Source organism: Urocitellus parryii, chromosome 3, assembly GCF_045843805.1.
Source record: "Urocitellus parryii isolate mUroPar1 chromosome 3, mUroPar1.hap1, whole genome shotgun sequence".
NCBI lineage: Eukaryota > Metazoa > Chordata > Mammalia > Rodentia > Sciuridae > Urocitellus > Urocitellus parryii.
The window spans coordinates 62,780,980-62,808,380 of record NC_135533.1 but is presented as its reverse complement, the minus strand read 5'-3'; the positions used below and the strand labels follow the sequence as shown (position 1 = coordinate 62,808,380).

The window sequence follows — 27,401 nt, the reverse complement described above, 5'->3', positions numbered from 1 at the left end:
CAAAAAAGGTGTGGGATTGCTTTCCTAAGTGTCAGGTAAGTGATAGAAGGATCTTCAGCCTAGAGTTAGAAAAGGGAGGTGATTTTTATATTTTAATGGTCAGGAAGATGTCAGTTATTAAGATGACCTTTAAGAAGGGCAGAAGGAAGTGAGGAAGCAGCATATGTCTGTGTAAATATACGTAGAGACCATTCTAGGAAAGGAAACCATAATTGCAAATGGTATGAGATGAGGGAGTGCTAGAAAAGTTAAAGGAAGTACAATAAGCACATCACTATGGCTGGCACAGAATGAGAAAGACAGAGAGCAGGGAGAGATGAAGTTGTAAAAGCTGTTGCGTTAAAATTCCATTGGTCTTGTAGAACTTGGAAGGATTTGCATTTTTATTCCAAAAGGAAGGGGACTGTGTTGGAGTGCTCTGAAAGGTCATGCTATCAGACTTAAGTTTTATCTGGATCTTTCTGTCTATTATAAAATAGCCAGAATCCTTGACAAGGGTTAAAACAAGAGAACAAAAGAATTAGGTGTTTCGATAGATGAAAGTGACTTGGTCCTGAGTGTTAGCAGTAGAGATGATGTGTAGTAGTGGGATTTGGGATAAATGACCATTGTAATTGAAAACATAGGTGCTCTGAAGAAAACTGTTTCAGGGAACAATTGAAAAGTCATTTTGAAATTGGTTTAAAAAGAAATAATCTGTTAATGATTACTAATGCTGAACACTTGAAATTTGTTGGTATATAAGTTGAAAAATCATGATTTTTAAGTGATCATACTCTATTTCACAAAATTTTAAAATGATGCTTATGGTCTTGGTCAGGTCCTAAATCATCCTAAAAGAACCTGAGCGTAACATATACTCCATTTCATGCATACATCTTCTATCCTTTAAGTTATCCTCCAATACCATTGTTCTTGACCAATTCTGAAAATAGAGTTGTAGAGACAAGAGGGGATAAGTCCCTTTTCAGTCAATTTCACTATTCTTTGGCAGACTTTAAAGGTCATTGGAAATAATGTGGAAACCAGTAATTAAAGAACATTTGGTACCAGCTGAGCCTCCTTGTCTCTTTCACATGAGCAATTATCGATAATTTGTGAGTGACTGAAAAAATTAGAATATTTTTATAAGCTTCTGGTGTGTATTAAAATGTTTTTATATACATATATGTCACTTACAAATGGATCAGGTAATAGAATATAGTAATTCCGTATTTTGGATGTTGGGCAGATGTTTTTGTTTATCTAGTAAATTTATTCAATAAAAGATTAAAATTAGTTTTATGAAATTCAAATAATTTTCCCAGATTCCACACTGGCACAGCTGGTATTGAATCTGACTCTCCTTATAATGTCTTCTTCTTCTTATTCTCTGTTTTCTCCCTTTCATTCATTTTTTTTAACAGTATACCTGATCAACACAAATGTGCTAGACTCTGTAGGGTACACTCTGTGGAGAACATACACACCTGTGACTTAGGAAACTGTTAGACATTTAGCTGTGAAATTTTAACTGACTGTTATACCATTGTATGGTACACTATCAAGCTAATATTAGCATTACTATCCATCTATCCATCATATATATTTTCATCTCTCTGTATACAGGAATTGATCCAGCATATACATATATAAAATGATATTGCTCTTATACCTCTCTGAGGAACAGGAAATATAAATTTCACATAGAGTTTAATGAGTTGGAAACCTATTTTCAAATTTTACAACATCTGGATTAGAATGTATACAAGTTGCCTTTCCAGTTGGATATTAGATAACTATTAAAAGAGAACAAAAAATTGAAATTGTAGAATTTTTAAAATGTTGATAAAACTATACTTGTTACATGTTAGATTATATAATACACACTTAAATAAGTAAAAGAAAAATTGTAGGGGCTGGGTTTGTGGCTCAGTGGTAGAGTGTTTGTCTAGCACATGTGAGGCACTGGGTTCTAACCTCAGGACCATATAAAAATAAACAAATAAAATAAAGGCATTGTGTCTATCTGTAACTCAAAAAATATTTCAAAAGAAAAATCATAGCTTTAAGTATTTTTATCAATATCATATAATAATGAAATTAAGTGAATTTCTAACTAAAAGAGCTGAGGCAAAAGTAAACTAAGAGAAACAAGAAATAGCGATTGAAAAAGGAAATATCACCATAGACACTACTGAAATACAGATAATAATCAGAAATTATTTTGAAAATCTGTACTCCAACAAAATAGAGAATCATGATGACATCAATAAATTTCTAGATATATTTGACCTACCCAAACTGAACCAGGAAGACAAATAAAATTTAAACAGAACAGTTTCAAGCAATGAAATTGAAGACGCCATCAAAAGCCTACCAAAAAAAGAGAGGCCCAAGACCAGATGGAGTCTCAGCCAAGTTCTACCAGACCTTCAAAGAAGAACTTACACCAAAACTCCTCAAATTATTCCATGAAATAGAAAATCAGGGAACTGATTTTCTAAACTTGTTCTATGAAGCTATCAACCTCATACCAAACCAGACAAAGAAACATCAAGGAAAGAAAAATTAAAACCAAGATGCCTCATGAACATAGATGCAAAAATTCTTAATAAACTCCTGGAAAATCACATACAAAAACATATTTGAAAGATAATGCACCATGATCAATGTGGGGTTCATTCCAGGGATACAAGGTGGGTCAACATAATAATCAACAGATTTAAAGACAAGGACCACATGATTAACTCAATAGATGCAGAAAAAGCATTTGACAAAATTCATCATCCATTCATTCTCAAAATACTAGAAAAAAAGATGCTATGGGTGTCCTATTAAGGAATTTGGAGCCCCCCCCCAAAAAAAGATGGCATAGTATTAGCACTAAAGCAGACATGCAGATCAAAGGTACAGAATAGAAGACAAAGAGAAGAACCCATATAAATATAGTTATCTCATACTAGACAACGGAACCAAAAACATACATTGGAAAAAAGAAATGCTTTGAAAACTGGAAATCCATATGTAATAGATTGAAATTGAAACCCTATGTCTAACCCTGAACAAAACTCAACTCAGAGTGGATCAATGACTTTGGCTTTAGAGGAGAGACCCTGTGCATACTAGAAGAAAAACTCTCTACCATATTGGCTCAGGAACAGACTTCCTCGACAAGAATCCTAAAGCACAAGAAGTAAAATCAAGAATCAATAAATGGGATGGCATCGAACTAAAAAACTTCTTTACAGCAAAGGAAACAATCAAGAACATGAACAGAGAGTCTACATAATAGGAGAAAATCTTTACCACCTGTATCTCAGAGCATTAATCTCTAGGATATACAAAGAACTCAAAAATCTTAACACAAAAAACCGAACAACCCAATCAATAAATGGGCAAAGGAACTGAACATGAATCGCACAGAAAAAAGAAAAACAAATGGTCAAAAATACATGAAAAAATGTTCAAGATCTCTAGCAATTAGAGAAATGTAAATTAAAATTACACTCAGATTTCATCTCACTGCAGTCAGAATGGTAATTATCAAGAATACAAGTAACAATAAATGCTGGGGAGGATGTGAGGGAAAACGTTCACTCATACATTGCTGGTGAAACCACTCTGGAAAGCAATATGGAGATTCCATAGAAAACTTAGAATGGAACAACCATTTGACCCAGTTATCCCACTTCTTGGCTTATATACAAAGGACTTAAAATCAGCATACTATAGTGATGCAGTCACATCAATATTTATAGAAGCTCAATTCACAATAGCCAAGCTTTGGAATGAACCTAGGTGCCCTTCAACAGATGAATGGATAAAGAAAATATGGTATATATACAGAATAGAATATTACTCAGCTATGAAGAAGAATGAAATTATGGCATTTGCTGGTAAGTGGATGGAGCTGGAGAATATCATGCTAAATGAAATAAGCCAATCCCAAATAAACAAAGGTTGAATGTTCTCTCTGATATGTGGATGCTAACCCATAAAAAGGGAAGGTAGGTAGGGAAAGTATAGATGTTCATTGGATTAGACAAATGGAATTAAGGGAAGGGAGGGAGGATGGGAATAGGAAAAACAGTAGAATGAATATCAGACATAACTTTACTATGCTCATATAAGAATACACAACCAGTGTAACTCCACATCATGTTCAACCACAAGAACATGATCAAAATTGTAATGGGTTGCACCCCATGTATGTATAATATGTCAAAATATACCCTACTTTCATGTATATCTAAGGAAAAACATAAAATAAGGGATTAACAAAGGTGAGAAAAGACAAAGGATAGAACAAATAATTTAAAAGGATGATTTTTTAAAAAAATTAACAAAACAGACAACTAATAGCTAAGTGACTCAAGAAAGATAAAGCCATGTGTCAGGCTGCATGCCTGTAATGCCAGCAGTTTGGTAGGCTGAGGCAAGAGTACCATGAGTTCAAAGCCAGCCTCAACAACTTAGCAAGGCCCAAAGCAATTCAGTGAGACCTTGTCTCAAAATAAAGTAAAATAAAATAAAATAGGGCTGGGAGTTGAGCTCTCAGCCTTTGGATTCAATCCCTGGAACCAAAAGAGACGGGGAGAGAGAGAGAAGAAAGGGAGAGAGAAAAACCAAACTATATAAAATAATAATTATTTAAGGATAAATAACAGCAAATAAGAAAATTAGAAAGCATAAAGTCTACTTTATACTACTTGATGCAAAATCTTTTTTAAAATGGGTTCTTTTCTAGGAAAAAATCAAATGATTTAACCCTGAAAAAAAGCATAAGTAAATTCATACCTTTAGAAAAAAATAAATTTTTTCTAAAGAGCTATTGTGTCAGAAATACACCATGACCAGAAATATTCAGATGATCCCAATGCTATACATGCCCCTAAATCATACAAAATGTAATAAAACTTCCAAATTATTTTTATGGTGCAGTGTAATTTTGATATCTAAACATGATAAAGATAACATGGAATAAAAACAATTATAAACCTACCTTATTTGCAGATTTTAATATAAAAATTTTAAGTCAAATTTGAATGAGTAGTCCAGTAAAGGAATTAGGAAAATAATACATAATGATTGAATGGAATTCAAGAATACAAAAGTGGTTCCATATTAGAAATGATTAATTCATCTTAGATGAAGAAAAACAATCATATCATAAGTGTCAATATTTTCTAAAATTCCAATGATACAGTTATCCTATTTCTCATACAAGTATACAATTAAGTCAGAATTTTTGGGTTTTAATAAGATGTACATATGTGTGTATATGTGTGTATATGTACAAACATATATGTATAACCATGAATGTATTTATTTATACCTAGAGACTTCCTTAAAATACATATTCATGTTTTATTATACACATATACAGATATACACACCACATATATACTTCCATATCATATATTATACATATATATATATATATATATATATATATATATCAGTCATAATGTCATCACTTAATAAGGAATTAGCTTTCCTACCAATATTAAAAAGAAAAGAAGTATTTCTAAAATCTATTACTATTTAACATTGCAAATATAATTTGACATTGTTTCTCTCTTTAACACTGCATTGCAGATGTTATTCTGAGCAATTAGATAAGAAACATATTGATTAGAAAGGACAAAGTAAAATATCTCTGAATTATGTTATACTGCTATAACTGGTAAATGGAATTCAAACAGTAAAAAATTCACTAAGGTAAAAAGATATATAGTTAACATGTAAATATCACTAGCACTTTTATATGAGCTTGCAGATTTAAGGAGAAAACTATGCTAGGAACAAAAATAATGAAAATTTAATAATAAGTTTAGAAAAAAATATACAAAATATATGTGATAAAAATTTTAAGTCATTTCTGAAAAAAAGCCATTAAAAGGTTCAACATGTGGAAAAATAAACCTTGTTCTTGATATAAGTTCAACATCTTAAATATATAATTCCTACCTCAACTGAGGTATACATTTAATGTAATATGAGTCATTTTTCTGAAAATTAAATTAATTTATTCTAGCTTTCTCAACAAACTATTTTGTAAGTATAATAAGGAATACTTTGAAAACGAAGATGAATCAGAGAGAATTAACCCTAACATTGAAATAAAATAATACATGGAATAGTGTTATTTTTAAAAATAGAAAAACGTTTTCAGAAGAACTTGATTTTTTTTGTTGTTGTTGTTAAGAATATGGACACTTCCATCAATGTTTTATAGGATACAAATTGCTCAATGAAAAAAAAAAAAAAGAAAAAGAAAACCTCTTGTGACATGGTAAGAGACACAGAAGTTAGTTCAGTGGCTTCCACTGGCCAAATGAACATTTCAAGAATCAAAAACTGATAACAGGAATGGGTTATTTATAACATTGAATAAAAAGAGAATCCACAAGTCCACATTTATATTACTACTTCCATTAAAATAGTTAAAGTTATATTACTAATCTCTAAAGGAAAGTTGAAGAGAGAATCTTATTTTCAAAAGAATGACAATCTAATAAATGTAAAGAAATAGAAGTAGAAAAAAATCATTTTTACAAAGAGCAAAGTAGCAACTGATACACAAAAAAAATGTGTTCAAATATGCCTCGCCCTTTTTGTGAATATCTGTTTGGTAATAGGATGTCATTCAGTTGCAAAATCCCCAACAGAGTTTTTGTTGTTTTTAATATGAAGAGAAAGATTTTCCTTTATAACAAAATAATCAAAATGAGCACTGCATCCAGTGATGGACCAAACAAGCATCCTGTGTCACACACAGCCTGTAATGTTCTGAGAAGGACCAACCGTTGCCTATGTAATCTTCCTGTCAAATATCATTAACTTGTTTTCACTCTTACAAAAACAGAAAGATTGAAATTGCAAAGCATTTATGGAACAGGTGTCATGGGTGATTGAGGATGTCATGTCATGAAAAGCAAAAATCAAAACATAAGTGAAGTGATTGGTAAGATTCTCACCTCATTATTCTTGCAAATTTTCTATGAAATCTAATTTTTTCAGAAGAAAATTCTGGGAAGAAATATGTCATTCTAGAAATTCTAATTTATTTGGTGTTCTAAAAGGATAACTTAATCTATTTTTTGGCTTATTATTATTTGGAAAATTTGAAATTACAGACGCACTCATTTGAAGGAAGTAGAAATTGGGCTGAAAATAGAAACATTTTAATCTAAGGTAGTTAAGTCTCTTTAATTTGTGCAGACTTCAGGTTGCATAGTCTTAATATTTTGATTTTCACGATTTTATGTGGTGGTAAAATGTCGTTGTTTTATTCTCCATAATAGTCATTAACTTTCATTTTGTATGTTTTATGTCTAGATTGTTATCGTGGCAATGGAAAAAACTACATGGGCAATTTATCCAAAACAAGATTTGGACTCACATGTTCAATGTGGGAGAAGAACATGGAAGACTTACATCGGTGTGTAAATTTCTTTCTTTCAGTATACCTCATGCAGAGATAACAGCATATATATATATGTGTGTGTGTGTGTGTGTGTGTGTGTGTGTGTGTGTGTGTCTGTGTGCGCGCGCATGTGTGTACACACATACACATATATTTTCAGAAATACACAGTATTATTTCTTTTTATTCTTTTATCACAGTAAGTTAATAAAATATTAGATTGATTTTTCTGTACAACTCATTACATTGTCTCTGCATGAAGCAAACTTTTAAATAGGCAGTTTAATCCTGGATATATTCATTGAGCATTCACTGTATTTTATGCCGTATAATTGGTACTATGGGAACACCAACAAAAAGTGAATAAAACATTTGGTTCTAAACTTCAAGGAGGATATGGTCACATGTAAAAACCAGCTTAAAAGATAGTGTATAATTAAGAGGCATATTTGGTGTTTCAAATAGTGCAAATCAATAGCAGTTTTTCAAAAATCATGTGATCATTGTCATATACATATTTACCTCAAATAACTACTTAAGTACTAAAAATTTATAGAAACAAAATTTCTTGCTTTAACATATAAAAGTTTGCATAGTTACAGAAATGTGTATGTAATTTTTAAAGATCTATATATTTGAGAGAATTATATACTTTTTGTGGGCATTATTCACAAAGAGGGTAGTATTCACTCATGCCTAGAAATAGTGCTAATGTTTATTAAATTGTAAAAGAAGTATGATACATAGTTGAAACCTAAATCAATTTTTTTTAGTAAACATTCTAGAATATGTGCACTAGAATAGAAGAAAAAGAAAAAAATTAAGTTAGGGTCATTTAATCAAGTACCCAGATCACTGCTGCTTTATGTGAACTGTTATGTCATTTGGCCACCATATTACTATACAGAAGATTTTTCTAAATGTGAATAAGAACTCAAGCATCTGAGAACCTTTAGTTCAGTTTTACTTTAATTTTAAAGAATTTTATTCTCTTCCAGAATGTATTGAGTGGTGGGTGAAATTATTTTAGTTAATTTACTCCACAAATAAATATCAACAGTTCTAAAGCATTGCGAATATTAATATAATGCAACTCACAAATATGTCACATACATAACATGTAAATTTCCTGATAGCCACTTTTAGAGAAGCAAAAATCATCAAAAAACAATATTAATGTATTTTATTTATATATGAAGTTCATTTCAATGTTTCCTACATGAAAATTATTAATGAGATCTTGAGATTCATTTTCATACTAGATGTTCAAAATTTGATATATATTTTACACATATAGCACCTCTCTATTTAAGCTAGCATATATCAGTTTCTCAGTGATATGTGACTAATAGCTACCATATTGGACACTGTAGTTCTAGGACTTTAAAGATGATCAGCGTTCTGTCCCCATAGATTTCATGCTCTAATAGAGGATGTAAGGAAACAGGAACTGTTGGTACCATATTAAAAAAAAAATAATGAATGAGCACATTTTATGCTGTGGGAATTTGGGGGAAATGCTTATCCAGACTGAAAACTGTCAGGAAGCATTCCAAAGAGAAAGACATTAACTGGAGTATCCATCATGAGTAAGAGTTGGCCAAGGGAAATGCAGTAGGAAGAACTTATCACACAGCAAGAATAGTTTGTGCAAAGTCCCAAAGGTGAAAGCATTTGAAAACAGGAAATAATGTTGGTAGGGCTGAGAGTGTAATTTGGTCAATGTCCACAGGGAAAGAATTCTCCAGCAGCAATACCATATGAAGAAACACGTAAGATGAGTGAAGAAGTTTGATCTTTATCCTAAACATTAAAAGAATTTATTAAAGATGTTTAAGCAAAATTAACATGATTTAAATTAAATGCTGATTTTGACACTGCTATTTTTATTGATTCATTATAATTATACATAAAAATGGGATTTATTTTGATACATTTGCATATGCGCAGAACATAATTTGGTTGATTTATTTTCCTATTACCTCCACTTAAGCATGATGTTCTCCAGTTGCATTCATTTTTCAGTAAATGGCATAATTTTATTCTTTTAAACTGCAAAAAACTATATTGTCCTTTATGATTGAAAATACACACACATTTTCTTTATCTATTCATCTGTTGATGGACGCCTAGACTGGTTTCATGCCTGGGCTATTGCAAATTGTACTGCTATAAACATGTATCACTATAGTATGCCCACTTTAGTTCTTTTGAATAAATACTAAGCAATAGTATAGCTGGGTCATGTGGTCATTCCATTCCTAGTTTTTTGAGAAATCTTCATATTCATTTCCATAGTGATTATACTAATTTGAAGTCTCATCAACAATGTATAAATAACTCCCTGTATCCTCATCAACATTTATTATTATTATATTCTTGATTATTGACATTCTAACTGAGGTGAGATGAAATGTCAGTGTAGTTTTGATTTGCATTCCCTGATTGTTAAAGATGTTGAACATTTTGGACATTTGTAGTTCTTCTGTTTAGCAATATCTGTTTAGTTCATCTTTCTATTTATTGATTGTATTATTATTATTTTTCCTAGTGTTAAGTCTTTTGGGTTCTTTATGTATTCTGGATATAAATCTTCTGTCCAAAGAATAGCTATCAAATAGTTTCTCCCATTCTATGACATATCACTTCATACTCTGGTCTGCTTCCTTTGCTGTATAGAAGCTTTTAAATTGGATGCTATCCCATTTGTTTATCCTTGATTGATTTCCTGAGCTTTCAGAGTCTTATTGAGGATGTCAGTGCCTGTGCATATATGTTGGAGTATTGACCCTATGTTTTCTTCAGCAGTAGTAGAGCTTCTGATCTAATTCTGAGGTCTTTGATCTACTTTAAGTTGACTTTTATGCAAGGTGAGAGATAGGAATCTAGTTTCATTCTTCTACATATGGATATCCACTTTGTTTAAAAGTCCATCTTTTCTCCAATGTATGTTTTTGGCACCTTTGTAAGGATCAAATGATTGCATCTGTGTGGATTTGTCTTGTATCTTGTATTCTATTCTGTTTTTCTATGTGTCTGGTTTTATGCCAGCACCATGCTCTTTTTGTTACAATAGCTCTGTAGTGTAATTTAAAATTAGGTATTGTGATGCCTCCAACATTGCCCTTTTTACTAAGAATTGCTATGATTATTCTGGGTCTTTTTTCTTTCATATTTTTTTTCTAATTCTGTGAAGCATGTTATTGGTATTTTGATGGGGATTGTATTGGATCTGTAGACTGCTTTTGATACTATGTCCATTTTAACAAGATACATTCTGCCTATCATATAATCTTTCTTCATTGCTATATAAATTTCATTATAAATATGTTTTACCTCCTTGGTTAGATTTATTCATAGATATTTTAAAGTATTTTTAGTAATGGTAATGGCCAGTGGTGGTTGGATTAGATCTAGTGCTTATGGATTTTTTTTTTTTTTCTGTACCAAGGATTGAACACAGGGGTGCTTAACCACCACTGAGAAACATCTCCAGCCCTTTTTAGGTTTTATTTTGAGACAGGGTCTCACCAAGTTCCTTAGGGCCTCGTTTGGTTGCTAAAGCTGGCTCTGAACTTGGGATCCTCTTGCCTCAACCTCCTGAGCTGCTGGGATTGCAGTCACGTGACACCACATCAGATTTTTATGAACTTTTGAAAGATGATAGTTTCTGTCTCTTCCCAACACTGTCTTCAGTGATTTTATATTGGAAGGTTGAATTTTTCATGGTGGAAGTATTTATGCCACAGAAATCAACAAGGCCTATAAATAAGGTCTTTCCCTTCCCAGTATACACATATCTTAGGGGACTACTTGTTAAATGTTTACTGCATGTTGCTAGAAATATGTGATATATTAATTTTGGGACCTTAATGCTAATAACTATTAAATCACTGAGTTTAGGCTTAATATTTGAAGTAGTTAAAAGTTATTTGAAAACAGTTTGTAGGAAATTTATGAATGATCAAGCTTTATGGTACCATTTTTGTTTTAAGAATAAATTATGCAAGGAGGAGGTAGAACATGGTGATTTTGAGCATTGACTCTGGAAAGAGCCATAAGTTTCAATCCTAGCTCTATTATTTACTATCCATGTAACCTTAGAATAATTACTTGTCCTCTCTGATTGTCAATTTCCTCAAATGAAATAGATATAGTCTTAAATCACATTTTGCAAGACTGGTCTAAGTTTATATCTGTAAATAACTTATAGCATAATCTGGCACACAGGAAAGCCTATATGTATTTGCTACAGCTATTGGCCAAAAAATGAAACTGGTTCTGGAAAAATAGTTCAAGTTTCCATATTAAAGCTCTTTCTAATTTAATTTCAAATCCCACATTAGTTATATTCAAGAATAGTAGTCATTAATAACACAAAACAAATTACGTTATAATTTTCATGACTTGGTCAGAGATGGCAGGTAGAATTTGACCTCATTAGTGTTACTGAAGTGAATGTAAATATACACTAACATATTTGGACATGGTCTTAGAAAATAACACAGAATTTTTTCTTTTCCTTTGTAATGAATTTTCACACATAAATTTCAAAGGTTGATATGTTAATTGCCTGTTAAAAATCATATTTTATAACCATATGGCCAGTAAAATCTTCTAATTCACTCATTTCATTGGCACTTTATTAATTTTTACTATAGTTCCCTGTTCTTTGGGGTTGTGCTATTGCTAATGGTAATTCATATACAATTGAAACATGAAAAACTTTCAGAATAGCTTATACCTCCTAGGTATTTGATACTTTTGATCTTTGGATCTGTTTGCTTTTAGATGATATTTTTCTATTTCTATACATGAAGGTATTTGTTACTTTGACACTATGATTATTAGATAGAAGTGAAATCACAAAACCCCTCATCATTTTATACAGGCAAATTATGGAGCACTTCACCACATTCTTAAGTTAGAATGTATGCTTACTAACTGTAAGAACAGCAAGGAAGTAAATCTCCAACAAAACAACTAAAATTCACACCAAGTAGATGCTTATTTTATGTTCAATCAGTGATATAATAGGATGATATATTTTGTTTCTTTTGGATGGAATAAGCCTGTACTGATGTTCAGCTTTTTGTTTACCCAGTCACATCTTCTGGGAGCCAGATGCTAGTAAGCTGAATAAGAATTACTGCCGGAATCCTGATGATGATGCCCATGGACCCTGGTGTTACACGGGGAATCCTCTCATCCCTTGGGATTATTGCCCTATTTCCCGTTGTAAGTACATTTATTGTTCTTTTCTCAATTGAAATACTTTAAACGTACTGCGCATCCATTAATTTCCCAATCAAAGATGTAAATAATATAGGACTCAGCTTATCAGAGAGCAAGAGAAGCACACATAGACACACACACCATACAGATGCTCTCTCTCTCTCTCTCTCTCTCTCTCTCTCACTCACACACACACACACACACACACACACACATACACACACACACACTTTTCTTCTATTCAAGAAGAAATTTGCTAAAATTTAAAATTTTTCTTTTTTTGAGAAAATCCTCACTTGGAATCCAGAAGCAGTAAATGTTTATGAGTCCAACATGTCAGTATGGAAAGACCCATCCAGTCAGAGATGTCATAGTACCAGTTCAGTCTCTGAATATAGCAGAGCTCTCAGGAAATCCCTAGCCCACTAAAAGTCTCAAGAGCAGACCTGAGGTAGTACTTCCATCTCTTAATCAGTTTTTTAACCCAAAATTGAAAAGTATAGCACTTTCTACCCACTTCTCTTAGTCCAACATGGTTTTGTTAAAAGGGTATTAGTGCATGAAGTAAAAGGTAGGTGTAAGATATTTAATACATGTTTGATCATATAAAATTTGAAGTCATATATTTCACATAAATAGCTCTTATATAACATCAAGAAAAAGATGTGAGAGAAAATAATGCAGAGAATGAATCTTTAAGAATAAATATAGTTAATGAACAAATGAAAAGATGTTAAAACTAGTAAAGGAAAAACAAAATTTAAAGAGCATGGAAAATGATTTCTGCTTATCAGATTGTCAAATAATAAAATGATTGTTAACATTAATGGAAGCTTGGGTAGTCACACTTTCTCAATACTATGCTACTTTGAGAATATTGAAAATCCTGTATGGAAGTAATTTGGAAGGTTGTATTAAAAGTAATAATATAGATGTTAACCAGGAATTTTCTACTTTTGCACTACTACCATCTGGGTTTGGATAATTCTTTATCCTACGAGTCTCTTTTGAGTACTATAGGAAGTTCAATAGTGCCCTAGCTTTAGCCCATTGGATGCCAGTATCAACATCCTCCCCTCCCCCTACCCCACTACCCATCATAACAATAAAAATATCTCTAGACATTGCCAATCATGCCACCCCTCCAGGGGGCAGGCAAAATTACCCATTGAACTACACTGATTTTATTAACATGTATTCTTCACAATAATAAATAATGAAACACCTTATATATTTGCAAATAAATGGTATTTCCTGTTATATTTTATTTCATCAACTAAAACCAGAATCCTTCAAATTATAGTGTTTTCCTAATGTTCTGCCTCTGTTCCCATGTGAAAGGTTTACATAGATATTCAAAATATTCTTCTGGGGAAGATGTCTTCCAAGTTCTAACACTAAAACAGACAAACAAATGAAGAAACAAGTCTACCTCTCCAGAGAATACCATATAATGTATGATTAAAGGATTATTATTGTTATTATTATTATTATTATTATTATTATTATTATTATTAGGGTTCTAGGGATCAAATCCAATGCCTATCAGCATGATAGGCAAATACTCTATTTCTGAGCAACATCCCAGCTCAGTTAAATTCTAGTTTTACCTCATTGTACCTTTTGTGATGTCTCCATGACCAGGAACAATGGAGTCACACAGAATATAGAGTGATTGAGGAAGAATGAAAAAAATGATCCACCTTCTAAAGCAGGTTATATTGCTGTCCTAACTGAATTTCTAATTATAAAAATCACAGCACATATCTATTGTCAGGTGTAAAAGGCTCTGGTAGGATCTCAGAGCCCTGGGACTAGTTTACAAACTTAACTAAGGGAAACAGCATTCTAATAATTTTGAAGGTTCAAAAACTTTTTAAACAGCATTTTCAAAATAAAAGGCACTAATGTGCTGTTGAAAGACTTCAGGGTGTTGTATTTGATTAAATGCTATTGCAGATAATTCATTTTTATTTCAAAGTGTACTGAACATTAGTTTCAATAAATATTTTTGCACTGTCATTGATTCAAGTAATATTTATAGCTAGGATTTATTTACATTTTTCTCTCTGGTGAAAGGCTAATGAAATTTATCTTTAGAAGATTTGAGTTCTTATTATTTATTTAACTTCAGAGACTGTATTAATCATTTTCACACTGTACATTTCTCTCCCAAAACATGTAAAGGTTTTTATTCATTTTCTTCAAAAATACTTACAAAATATTAAAAAATAATGTTTAACATATTTTTAAGCTTATCAAATGTGCAAAATAAAATGTAGAAATGCTTTATGTTTGTTTACACACACACACACACACATACACACACACACACACACACACTTTAGAATATCTTGGCAAAATCTTAAGCATTTATGGCAGAGAATGTAGTGGTTAAGAGTTTCAATTCAGATTACCTGAGTAAGAGTCCCCGTCTTGGGCAAATTACTTAGCCTACTTATGACTCATTCTGTATTTGTTAAAATGTGCAATAAATGCACCTATCTTATTGGGCTATTGCATATAACATCTATTGCATAGTAAGGACTTAAAAACTTGATTTCTGTTTTTATTTGTTCATTTGTTCATAATTTAAAATGAACTACTATTGTATACAAAGCCCTATAAAATATGTTATGCATACAAAAACATATACACACAGTTTCTTAATCTCAAATCTTAATCTCAAATGCTTTATAACATAGAGAAGAAACAGTCATATAAACAATTGCAAAGCCATATAATCACGTAGTAAATATATATTGATATATAAAATAAGAATGAACTTCGTTGTTTGCTGGAGAAATATGTAATCTTCATCAAGTTTTGAATGAGAGTTAAAAGTTTGAAAATATACTGAAATAAAGCTTTATGTTTTCTAAAAGTGTGCAAATTTAGTTCTGAGGCATAAAGATTCATACACACACACACACACACACACACACACACACAAAACTGCTCTTCCATAGGTAAAACTCTTATCATAGATGTTTTTTAATCAAATTTTAGCTGAACTGATAAAAATAAGATTTATATCACATGTGTTTTTCTTACATGAGTAATGTGGTAGAGACAAGTGGGGGAAGTAAATAAGGTGGAGTGAGGTTAATATTTGGAAGTGAAATGAAGAAAGCCTGGAGATCAGCATCACAAAGTTTTGTCCCATGTGTATGCCAGAAGAACCTGTGGTGCTCCTTAAAACCTCAGAAGCCCAGAATCTCCAGAAATCTGGTTTTAAATGGCATTTCAATTTATTCTAAAGTGTGAGAAATATTGGATTATTAATAATTTTATTATTATTAGTTTTATTCGTTATTATTATAGAACTATTAATTTTTAAACACCAAATTTGTAATATCTACAAAAGTTTAAAATTTTAAATATTTTAGGAAGATACAATCATGAACTGATCACTTTGCTGACATATTAACCTCAATCCTTAAAAGTAGAAGACTTCATAGGCAATAAAGGATAGAATGAATAGTTTAATTTTTTTCATTACGAATAAATATCTAGTTATTTAAAAATTCAACTAATTGTCTTGAGTGAAAAAGCCAACATACTTGATACTCTAATATACTCTGCCTCAATCCTGCTTTATACTGTGACCTGAAACCCTGACCTCAGCTGACTCTACCACAACATTTCCCCAGGATAAGGAAAAGGAAAGGAAAGGAAAGAGATTTATGTTTGCCTTTACCTTTATTCATTTAAAATGCTTAGATCTGAAAAATGAACATAAATAAAAAACTGTTTAGCATGAATTAATTCCCTTGAGCATCCTAATACATAACAATCAATTTCCATCTCTTCCAAAGGAATTTATGTTCCATTATTGTTTTGTTGCAGGTTTATTTGAGTCCAGGGCATTTGCATGAATTAAGAACCAGCTGGATGTAGATGGTGCCTGACTGAACTCTAAGCCATCAATTCTGAACAGTTAGACATTGAGCTTTAGGAAATGTCTTGTGTTTCATTCATTATTCACAACTATTTCCAAAATTCTAGCATCTTCTAAGCTTTTCTTTTTGCAGCAATTAAAACCCGGTAGAGAGGTCATGAAGAAGAAAATTATGAATATTTAGGTAGAATTAATAATGTCTAGTTTCCATTGTTTTTCTTTCTTTCCATACTTTTTTTTAAAAAAAATAACATCTGGGAAAAACAATCTTTGGAATATGCTAACAACAAAAGAGATTTTACTTCTCTTTCTAAGAGTGACATTGATTTCTTCTAGATTTTTTTTTTTTTTGCAGAGACTTCTGAAACATGGATAACATGTATAGTTTCAATAATTCTCAACCTTCAACTTTTTTTCTGAAAGCAGTTTTGAGGAAAAAAATTAAATAGCTTAAAATTACAGTAAAAACTAAATGTCCTATCTATCTGAAAGGCTATGAGAAGTAATCCTATTAATGAAAGTCCATTGTGTACAACATTGAGCATCTTAATAGAATGAGACAGCAGCTCTTTGAAGTTAGCAGTATGATTCAATTTGCCAAAGGTCATCCAACTAAACACCTGATGGTATCTACAATCGTAAAATAAGACTTTTCTCATATTAATGAGTGTCAGTAGTCACGTGCACAAGAAATTGTCCAGTAAAAGTGATACAAAATTGCTCAATAAAATAATATTACATTTTATCTTTTAATAAAATGCAAGGATTTTGATAAATTCCCCAGTTCATCAAAACTTGATTTTAATATGTAGCTTTGGTTTTACATACAGAAATATGTATGAATCATATATGTTTCTAAATATTTATATTTACAGGTGAAGGGGATACCACACCTACAATAGTCAATTTAGACCGTAAGTATTCTTTCAAAATATAAACTATATATCTGAGTCTCTGTGTGAAACAAATGATGTCATTATTTCCTTTATAGAAAAAAAATCTTATTACTATAACAACTTCCATCATAAATATAAGTCAATCTGTTTGTTTTATTTTTAAATATGTATTTTCCTATATGTGGGTGGAAGATAGTCAAAGGCAACTGCATTCTAAATATGAAATTCAACTCAGAAAATTTCCAAGATATTCCATTTGATTTTGAAAAGAAGACTTACATCTACTTTCAATTTTGGGACACAATGTGTCTAATGGATCACTTTTATAAACCTCACCTTCCAAATGAAGTCAGGGTGCTGAATTCAGAAAGAATGAAGTCAGGGACTAGATGGTTAGTCAGTGCCTCTGTTATGTTCTCTTTAAAGCATTTTGCAGGCCCTAGAGTCTATTAGATAAAAGGGGACACCATCTAAAAAGTTCAGTTACTCCTCAAAATGAGAATCTGTGGAAGCTACTTGCCTTAAATTTTCAAATATTTTTTGAACTGAAACAAGTTACTCAAGTGTTTTGTTTTAAAAGACCACCCTGCTGTGCCCCAGGAAAGGAAGCCAATGAAAATCTATTCTAGACCATGGACAGAGTACAAAGGATAAGACAAGGAACTATAGAGGAGGGTTAGGCAAACGTTTACTCCAAAGAATTCTGAATTATGTCCCTTGTACATAATGATTTGGATATAAGGACACCATTTGGATATAATTTCAATAACTATAATGTTGGTAACATGTTCAAAATAGCTCTACATTCTTACCGTACCAATTCATTACCAAATATGGTTTTGTTTTGTTTTCAATTAGGCTATTGATTGCTATTTAGAAATAACCATTGCAAATAACATTTTTTAATTCATTTTATATTAAGGTTGGTATAGGGAATACATTTGTGTTGGGGCCACTGTCACTATGATGACAGTCTTGTCTGCCTTGAGTTCATTAGTTTTTCTAAGTCACTCAACAAAAAAGATGAGGATGGCAAATATTAGGGACTTGATTCTGAACTTTGGTCTTATAATACTCTTTTCCCAAAATGTCTTGATACAATTACAGTAGTTACATTTTTTTCTAGGTATTATTGCACTTATGAAAACTAACAGGTGTTGATTATTGGAAAAATATTATCTTAAAATGTTATATTTGCCCTGTTTTCAGATCCTGTAATATCTTGTGCCAAAACAAAACAATTGAGAGTTGTAAATGGGATTCCAACACGAACAAACGTAGGATGGATGGTTAGTTTGAAATACAGGTAATTACTAATAGATACAAATCATATATATTCAATCTATTTGCAAAGCCAGATTCCCAGCTGTATGGTCACATGTGGTCATAAAGATTATACCCTCCACTGGCACTCAGTCAGGGAGGTCAATGAGGGGTCTGATCATATTCTTACCAAACTATAAGCACTGGATTTTGCAATTTTACTTCATTTTATTTAGTTAGTTATTTTTAATTTTAATTATTTAAAGTCATAGATAGTCTTCATAAATTCGTTCACAGAATTTCCATATATGCAGCCATTATTCCTGATTCCAAGTAACACTTTAGATTAATAAGAGACAACCACAAGAACTTCTTATACCTTAATATCACCATAGTAATTATTTATCTCTTTAATTTTCTACTCTTGGGTATTATAATTTTATTTCCTAATATGTCTACATATAAACATCAGAAATATTTGTTTTGATTTTTTTATTTAGTTATTGAAATGAAAAGTGATATTTTTAGAATTTGAGATTATGTTATTATGAGAAAGATAAACTCTTTTAAATAGTTGAATAGTCTTGATTTTCTAACAATTGGCATGGCTAAGAATTTTAAATATTCTCAGTTCTCAGTGCTCTTAAGAACCAATGACATGTTCTACATAGAATCATTTTGCAAGTTATATCATAATAGAAAATTAAGCTTAGGAATTATGCCACAAGAATTAAATGTTGAAAATATGAATTAACTTAAAATCTCATCTTATAACTTTCTATGTCCTATATACATTAGTCTATGTGTTTCTTAGAATGCTAAGATATCTATCTCCATCAGAACTTCATCATGCAACTCACCCAAAATGCACCTGAATCCCAGCTACACTTTTCCTCGGTGCTTGAGACCCACCATGTTTCTCCCTCCAAGCTTCTATGCACTTGTTCCTACTGCATGTTGTGGCCTTTTTTCTTCTGAAAATTCCTTCTCATTCTTCAGATCCCAACTTGAATATCTCCTCTTTCATGGACACTCGCCTTCACCCCTAGCCTCCTAGAGTAGAGCAAGTATATCTATCTCTTACTATACTAGGGATATAGAATAAACACAACCTATATCTCTTACTACTACTATATATCTATATCTCTTACTAATACTAGGGATATAGAATAAACACAACCTCAAACTAAAGTCCATCTATGAAAAAATCAATTCTTGTCAAGCATGGGGTTTAGACCCTTTGACTTTCGGTCACCACAACATTGTGGGAGATGGCCTAAAGACCTTTGTCAGTATATCCTCTCAAGGACTAACTCATCAGACTTAATGTTAATGGCAGTAATTATGATGTAGCTGTCCTATGCATGCAGTACTGAAATAGAATTATGAAGCTAACTAGAATAGAAAGGTGATTGAGCATTTTGACGATTTTATAAGCACTGAAATTTTTGAAGTGTTTAATTTTCTTTTTTTATAGAAAAATGTTCTATAGAACATTTAATACAAATTTAATTTTCTGTATCATAAAAAATGTTATAAGATTCCAAATATCTTAATTGGATTAGTGATTCTTTGTTAACTCATAACCCCAGGAGGAAAAAATATACATACTTCTGAATTATTTTTATCAACTGGAGAATATATAAGGATACTCTTCTAGTATACTTCTCTTAGGGGCTGCAAGTGGAACTGTTTTAATTCAGAGAAACATCAATTTAAAAATTTTTTTTCTCTTACAGTACAAGTTCTTAGTAACTACAGCTGTTAAGTTATTCTTCCAAAATATATACTGAGAAGGTAGAAATTCAAACTCAATATATACTCTCATCCTCCAGTGTGGTAAAGGCCATAAATTACTGTGGTCTTAGTCTGGGAATCTTTTAGTATTACCCTCTGAAGCACTGAACATCTGTACTCTTTCGAAATGTGAGTTGTGAAAAGTTGTACTTTTCCCATGTTTCTGCCAAAAAAAAAAAAAAAAATGGATTTAAAGATTTTGGATATCAGCAAACAAACGTCCTCATGCTTTTTCTTTACAAATATTTTGCAGTTTCCTAGAGGACTTGGTTTGCAAAATTAACTTCCTCTTACAAATTAAATATTATATTGATGGTCTTTTAGTAAACTATTTATTCAAACCCTGCAATATTTTAACCTATCAAAACTAAATAATGGTATGGAATGAAATAGTATAAAAATGACAAATATTACTATCACTGGATGTCTTCTTCAGGGTTTTAAGAAAACCTCCAGTTTGCATTTTTCATAATCAAATTCTGAATTTAAAACAGCTCCACATTTTTTCATTATAACCATTCTATATGCAGCACATAATTTCTCTCACAAGGATATATATATATATATATATATATATATATATACACACATAGATGTATGTGTTGGTTCTTTAAACCATAAAATTGATTTAATGATATGGTAATTACATTATGAAAATAAAATTGTTGATGCTGCAATCCCCAAATATCATCCTTTAGATAAAAGAACTGCTACTCATTTTAATACAGTTGGGTTAATGTCTATTTTTTTGCATTTATTTTTAACAAATAAAGCAACAGGTTTTACATTAACTGGTAGGCATTCTTTCTGCACAGATATTACTTGTTTCTCTTTCCTCTTTCTCACAGAAATAAGCATATCTGTGGAGGATCATTGATAAAGGAAAGTTGGGTTCTTACTGCACGACAATGTTTCCCTGCTAGGTAAAGTTCATTTTGTATCAGTATATGTTCTGAGAATTTAAAAACACGTATGCTTTCTGCTTAGCTTTTAAGTTTAGAGTCTATTTTACAGAGATGCTACAACATGGGGTAAACATATATTCATTCTTTTTTAATTTAGCCTAAAAAACTTTGACTTCACTGATATTTTTGTATGCCCTGCTACTTTCAGTTTACATCTTTTATGATTAACATTACTCTCACTTGGGAAAATATTTTCCTGAATTATGTAAATCAGTACTATTCTAACCTCCCAACTGTAGTTGGAATTTCTAGATGGAAATTCTTTTTTTTTTTTTTTTTTTTTTTTTTTTTTTTTTTTTTTTTTTTTTTTAAAGTTAGAATATGACAGACAATATGCAGAAGTTATAATAACTTTCCTTCATATCAAAAATAGTGATCTAAGTAAGCCCACATATTTATAAAATATAGAATTTAGGAATCTGTATAATCAGGATTTAAGCTTCTGATTCATCTTTTAAAAAGCACAAAGCCTTTCATATACCTAATCTGTTTTGTGAAAGTACATGAACTTGAGAACTCTTAAATTTAAATATCAGTATTTAAGGCCATCTTGCCTAGTTTCTAAAGTTTATCTTTATTTCTTTGGTTTACTCAGTGTAGCACTGACTTCTAGTGAATAAAATCATCCTGCACACCTAGTGCAAGTATTTGGTTTAAATTACAGGAGAAACTAAAAATTGCTAGATTTCATTCAAACTTGTTTTTGGCTTCCTGAAGAAAACTATATTAAGTGCAGTATACCTGCATGACCCAGTATAGTAACCACTAGCTATAAGTGATTATTGAATTCTTGATGAAATTTGTCAAGTCCAAATATGTAGTAAATGTAAAACACATGCCAGATTTTAAGGATTTAGTACAAAAACAAACAATTTCAATAACTTTTATGTTGATTACATGTTAAAATAATTTGTTAAGTGAAATATATATTAAAAGTAATTTCAACTGCCTTTTATTTTTTAGTAATGTGCTATGCTAAGTAACTTAAAATTATATATATATGTGGTTCAAATTATGTATATCTTTCATTGTAATGATTTTTGAGCCCCAGTTTACTACAAGTAGCATTAAAAGACAGTTTATTTCCCTATACGTGGCTGTCACAGATATTACTTACAGGTTAGTTAGCACTGCCCCATTTCTCTTACTGGTTTAAAGAAAATCTTTAGAGGCTATGAATAGAACCAAAACTAAGTTTTATATTTATTTATTTATCTATTTATTTATATTTAGTTGTAGTTGGACACCATCTTTTTCTAAATTATCAACAAACCTTTCTCAGTTCTCACTTCCTCTCATATAGACAGCCAGACTCAGGACGCTGGGAATAATTTCAATGAAAATTAGCCTAAAGAAAAGATAAGGAATTTTAAAAAAAGATAAGGAAATAGTATTTATATTTTTTCCCAATTCATATCAAGGTCAATTTGATTTTGTTTGTTTAAAACTTCAATCCTTATAAATAAACCAAATGCATACACACTTCAGATAAAGTAAGTATTTTCAGTAAAATTATAATTCATGTAAAGAACTTTATCTGAGAATTTTTAAAGAGTGACTTACTCTATTAAGTATATAAAATATTTTGTCAAAAAGCCTTTTAGAATTTCAGCAATTTAAGTCCTACTTACACATGCTTTAAATATTCAGAATCTTCCATAATAAATATTGTTTTTTATTATACTTTGAATCACATTTTAAATTTAAGTTGTTTATCTGCCCTCATAAGCTACATACATGCACAAACACACACACACACACACACATACACACACACACGTGTACACATACACACGATTTATATATTATATATAATATTTCACAATTTGGAATTATATTTTATATGAATTATATTTTATGTTTTTATTTAGAAATAAAGACTTGAAGGATTATGAAGCTTGGCTTGGAATTCATGATGTCCATGGAAGAGGAGATGAGAAACGGAAACAGGTTCTAAATGTTTCCCAGCTAGTATATGGACCTGAAGGATCAGATCTGGTTTTATTGAAGCTTGCTAGGTTAGTTCCTTTGGAAGATTCTGTATTTTTAACTGAGACTAGAATTGTTGAAACATTTTCCTCCAGCTGTGTGGCTGCACTTTCTCTCTTAAGCAGACATTTATTATTTCCTATATGCCATGTATCATATATATGTAGATACGTGTGTGTAAATATGTGTGACTACTTGCAGAATTTTCAAACATGAATCTATCTACTACAATTTTTTTCTTTATAGATATTCTTCTTTTCTGTTTTTAAATAAACAGTATTTAATTCCCTAAGCCTCAGCCTAAATATTACATCATATGAACACTACATTTTAAATGCTAATGTGTTGAACCCAGTAGATAGTACTTACCATTATATTTTCTTTCTTTAGGCCTGCTGTCTTGGATAATTTTGTTAGTACAATTGATTTACCGAATTATGGATGCACGATTCCTGAAAAGACCACTTGCAGTGTTTATGGCTGGGGCTACACTGGATGTAAGCTACTTTTTAAAAGATGAGGCAATATCATATTTATTTTACATATAAAATTTTGTATTTACTTCTTCATTTCTCCTTTACCCTGTGCTCATTACCTGTATATTTTTGCACCATTCCAGTGATCAACTCTGATGGTCTGTTACGGGTAGCACATCTCTATATTATGGGAAATGAGAAATGCAGTCAGCATCACCAAGGGAAGGTAACTCTGAATGAGTCCGAAATATGTGCTGGGGCTGAAAAGATTGGATCAGGACCATGTGAGGTAAAATGAAAGTTCTTTAGTAGAGAATATATGGTTGATAGCATAGCTTCTCACAGGTTTTATGATTATTTACTTTTTGCAAAGCAAAATAATTATATACCAACCTGTTTCAGGAGTAGGAAAGTGCAAAAGATAACCATGTCTTATTTTTACACATTTCTGTTAATTAAACAGTAAGACAACCCATGCTTTATTCATAGCAAATTGATGACATTTGCCTCTCAAAATAAATGAATAGAGCCAGAAGTCTCAGGAAAAAACTGCAAAGTAATACTATCCAAATCTGTTTGATACGATGGCTTACATTTTTGTCATGTTTCTCAATTTAGCTGGTCCTCCCAAATTCTCCCTAAATGAACCCCATTAATATTAAGAAATACACTCCTGGTTTAAACTTTTAAATATGTTTTTGGGTAGACTGTGGTGTGTGTGTGTGTGTGTGTGTGTGTGTGTGTGTGTGTAAACAAATTCTTTAAAAAAAAAAAAAACCTAAAGGTCAAAGTTTGTGAGTTTAAGAGCTTGGACATTTTCATTTGTTAGGCAACTGTTCTTTTAACTTGGCAGGGTTCCTATCCCAGTTTTACATAGACAAGCTGTTAAACTGTTATTTTAGATGTATTTTGAATGTGAGATTCATGTTCTTCTACCTCAGAGCTGTAGCACTGTGGAATACTCTGTGTACTAGAGCACAGAATGAATTCAGTGGTAGTGAAATGCAGGTGGATATATTTTTAAAAAAATGTATAACTTTGGCATATAAACATGTATTGAAATTTATGTATTTTATGATTTCCTCTAAGATTTTTATTCCTAAAAAGAAATGTTTACTAAGTTAAAGAGATTTTTAGAACTGCTTTGAAGTGATATGGATAGAAACAGACTATGTGCTTATAAACAATTTCAAAGTTTGTATCTTTCCAGCAAATGAGTATTTTGCAATAACAAGGAAAAATTGTAAAAGGGAACATCTAGGAGGAAAAAAAATAAATACAGTTTTTTTAAAAAGCTTTAATAGTTCTATGAGCTCTAAAGTTTTCAACTAGATATAATTTTGGATACACCTAGAAAGGCATGTATTTTATCACAGCCTATTGCCATTTCCAACAATGACTTGACATCTGCTCTTCAGAGGTAGACTTAAATCTAATTTGTTATCGATACAGTCTTCATTTCCTTATTTTGACATTGAGCCTTTATTTCATATGTGCTATTTTTATCTTTATCCCTAAGACTTGATTTTAGTTTTAGTTTTTCCTTACTTCTTAAAACCAAATTTATCCTCCAGAATGTTGGTGTATGTATATATGCATATATATGAACAAATGAATATATTTATAATTGAAATTTAAAACAAGGTAATTTAACCACCAAAAGAACTTTGAACAAAGAATCTCTAAAATGTTGTATTATCAATAGCCTTGCATCAACAGTGTCTTCAAAGTGAATTGTTTTCAAGAGTTCATATTAGGATTCATAGGTGCATTTGTTTAAAAATCAGTTTTAATGTCTCAAAGACACAACTTATAGAAAGTCTATTAGAATAAGCCTTTTCTTTACTATTTGATGTTTTATTTCTCCAATTTTCTTCATCACAGAATACTGATCGCTCTCTTCTTTTAACCCTCATTACACAATTACATTTTGCATTGATTTAGTTTTATCTCACCATATCACATTTAAAATTAAGATAGTGCTGAACACTTTTTTCTATATAAGGATGCTCAGTCAATGCATTCTTGGGAGACTGCATGGTAAATGAAAAATGATGGAGCACAGTTGCAATGTATATATGTAAGAATATATGTAGCTATATAAACATAGATATACATATGACTGTGTATTGCATACCTATACATGAATATATCATATACCCATATCAATCTATCCTTCTATATTCATCTTTCATCTATCTCTAATGATGCACTAGTATTGCCATATAAGTGGAGGAATACTACTTGCCTAGAAAGGCAACTTCCAAAAAATAAATATCATTATTTCATCAACTTTGAGCTTTTTATTGAATTTGTTATGATTGTCTGGAGACAAGTTGAGAGAAGAAAAAAAATGATAGAAGTAAGAAAAATATCGATATAGTTTGAGCATTAAAATCACATGATTACAACAGGTTTCACTTGTGCTAGTATTTTTATACATTTTCCAAATTTTCTATGTTGAAAGATTTGATTTATCAGAAGATCAAAACAAATATAAAATTGATCTTATTAAATAAATGGGAATTTGATTTTTCGGCATTCAACAAAGGAAAAGAGAACTTTAAGGAATGAATGAATATTTTGGAAAAAAAAAGCAAATCAAGTCATTCATTTGTGTGTGTGTGTGTGTGTGTGTGTGTGTGTGTTGCTGTGCTGGGGATGGTACTCAGGACTTCACACATGCCAAGTAAACTCTCTGTCACTGAACTGTACCCAGCCTGAGCAATTCATGCTTATGTGATTACAGCATGTGACAGAATAATTGGAACTTTATACTTAATCAGTCTTACATGGTTAATTCAACAGAAAGACAATCAGTTATATAACAGACCAATTTTTATGTAATTCCATTCCAGTTTCAGTTATTTCCTTTTATGTGTGTATGCGGCCTAGAATTGCAAATGAGCAGAGGATTATATAAATGAATTATATATATTAATTTAATTTCTAAAATAATACTTTGCTGTTGTTACATGTCTTCTTTCTAGGGGGATTATGGTGGCCCACTTGTTTGTGAACAACACAAGATGAGAATGGTTCTTGGTGTCATTGTTCCTGGCCGTGGATGTGCCATCCCAAATCGTCCTGGTATATTTGTCCGAGTAGCATATTATGCAAAGTGGATACACAAAATAATTTTAACATATAAGGTAACACAGTCATAGCTGAAGTGTGTCTGAAGCGTCCATCAATATGTGATGATTTTACAAGAAGATTTCAGAGAACGTGGAATGAAAATGTTCCCTAAAATAATCCTAAAACAACTACTTGAGTGTCATGTTTGTTAAGATGCTCATTAATATATATGGGTATTTTCTGTTGTTCTGTTTGTCAGTGTTACTTTGTAAATGTTGAAATGAATTAAGGTACATGCAAGTGCAGTAACATATCTCCTGAAGATACTTGAATGGATTACAAGTGCAAAGGTTTAATTGCTGGATGATAAAGGATTTAATAGGAAAGATCA

The 27,401-nt window shown here is 31.2% G+C and overlaps 1 protein-coding gene across 2 annotated transcripts in view; it reads left to right on the top strand.

The window, feature by feature from the left end:
- Positions 1-27,099, top strand: part of Hgf (hepatocyte growth factor) — a 73,293-nt gene extending 46,194 nt beyond the window's left edge. For both annotated transcript variants that reach the window (XM_026384974.2, XM_026384973.2), the window contains exons 10-18: positions 7,324-7,426; positions 12,515-12,648; positions 17,422-17,460; positions 18,652-18,748; positions 21,351-21,425; positions 23,339-23,485; positions 23,847-23,953; positions 24,076-24,221; positions 26,923-27,099. In XM_026384974.2, coding sequence (XP_026240759.1) covers positions 7,324-7,426; positions 12,515-12,648; positions 17,422-17,460; positions 18,652-18,748; positions 21,351-21,425; positions 23,339-23,485; positions 23,847-23,953; positions 24,076-24,221; positions 26,923-27,099 — 1,025 coding nt within the window. The remainder of the gene's footprint in view (positions 1-7,323; positions 7,427-12,514; positions 12,649-17,421; positions 17,461-18,651; positions 18,749-21,350; positions 21,426-23,338; positions 23,486-23,846; positions 23,954-24,075; positions 24,222-26,922) is intronic.
- Positions 27,100-27,401: the final 302 nt, after the last annotated feature.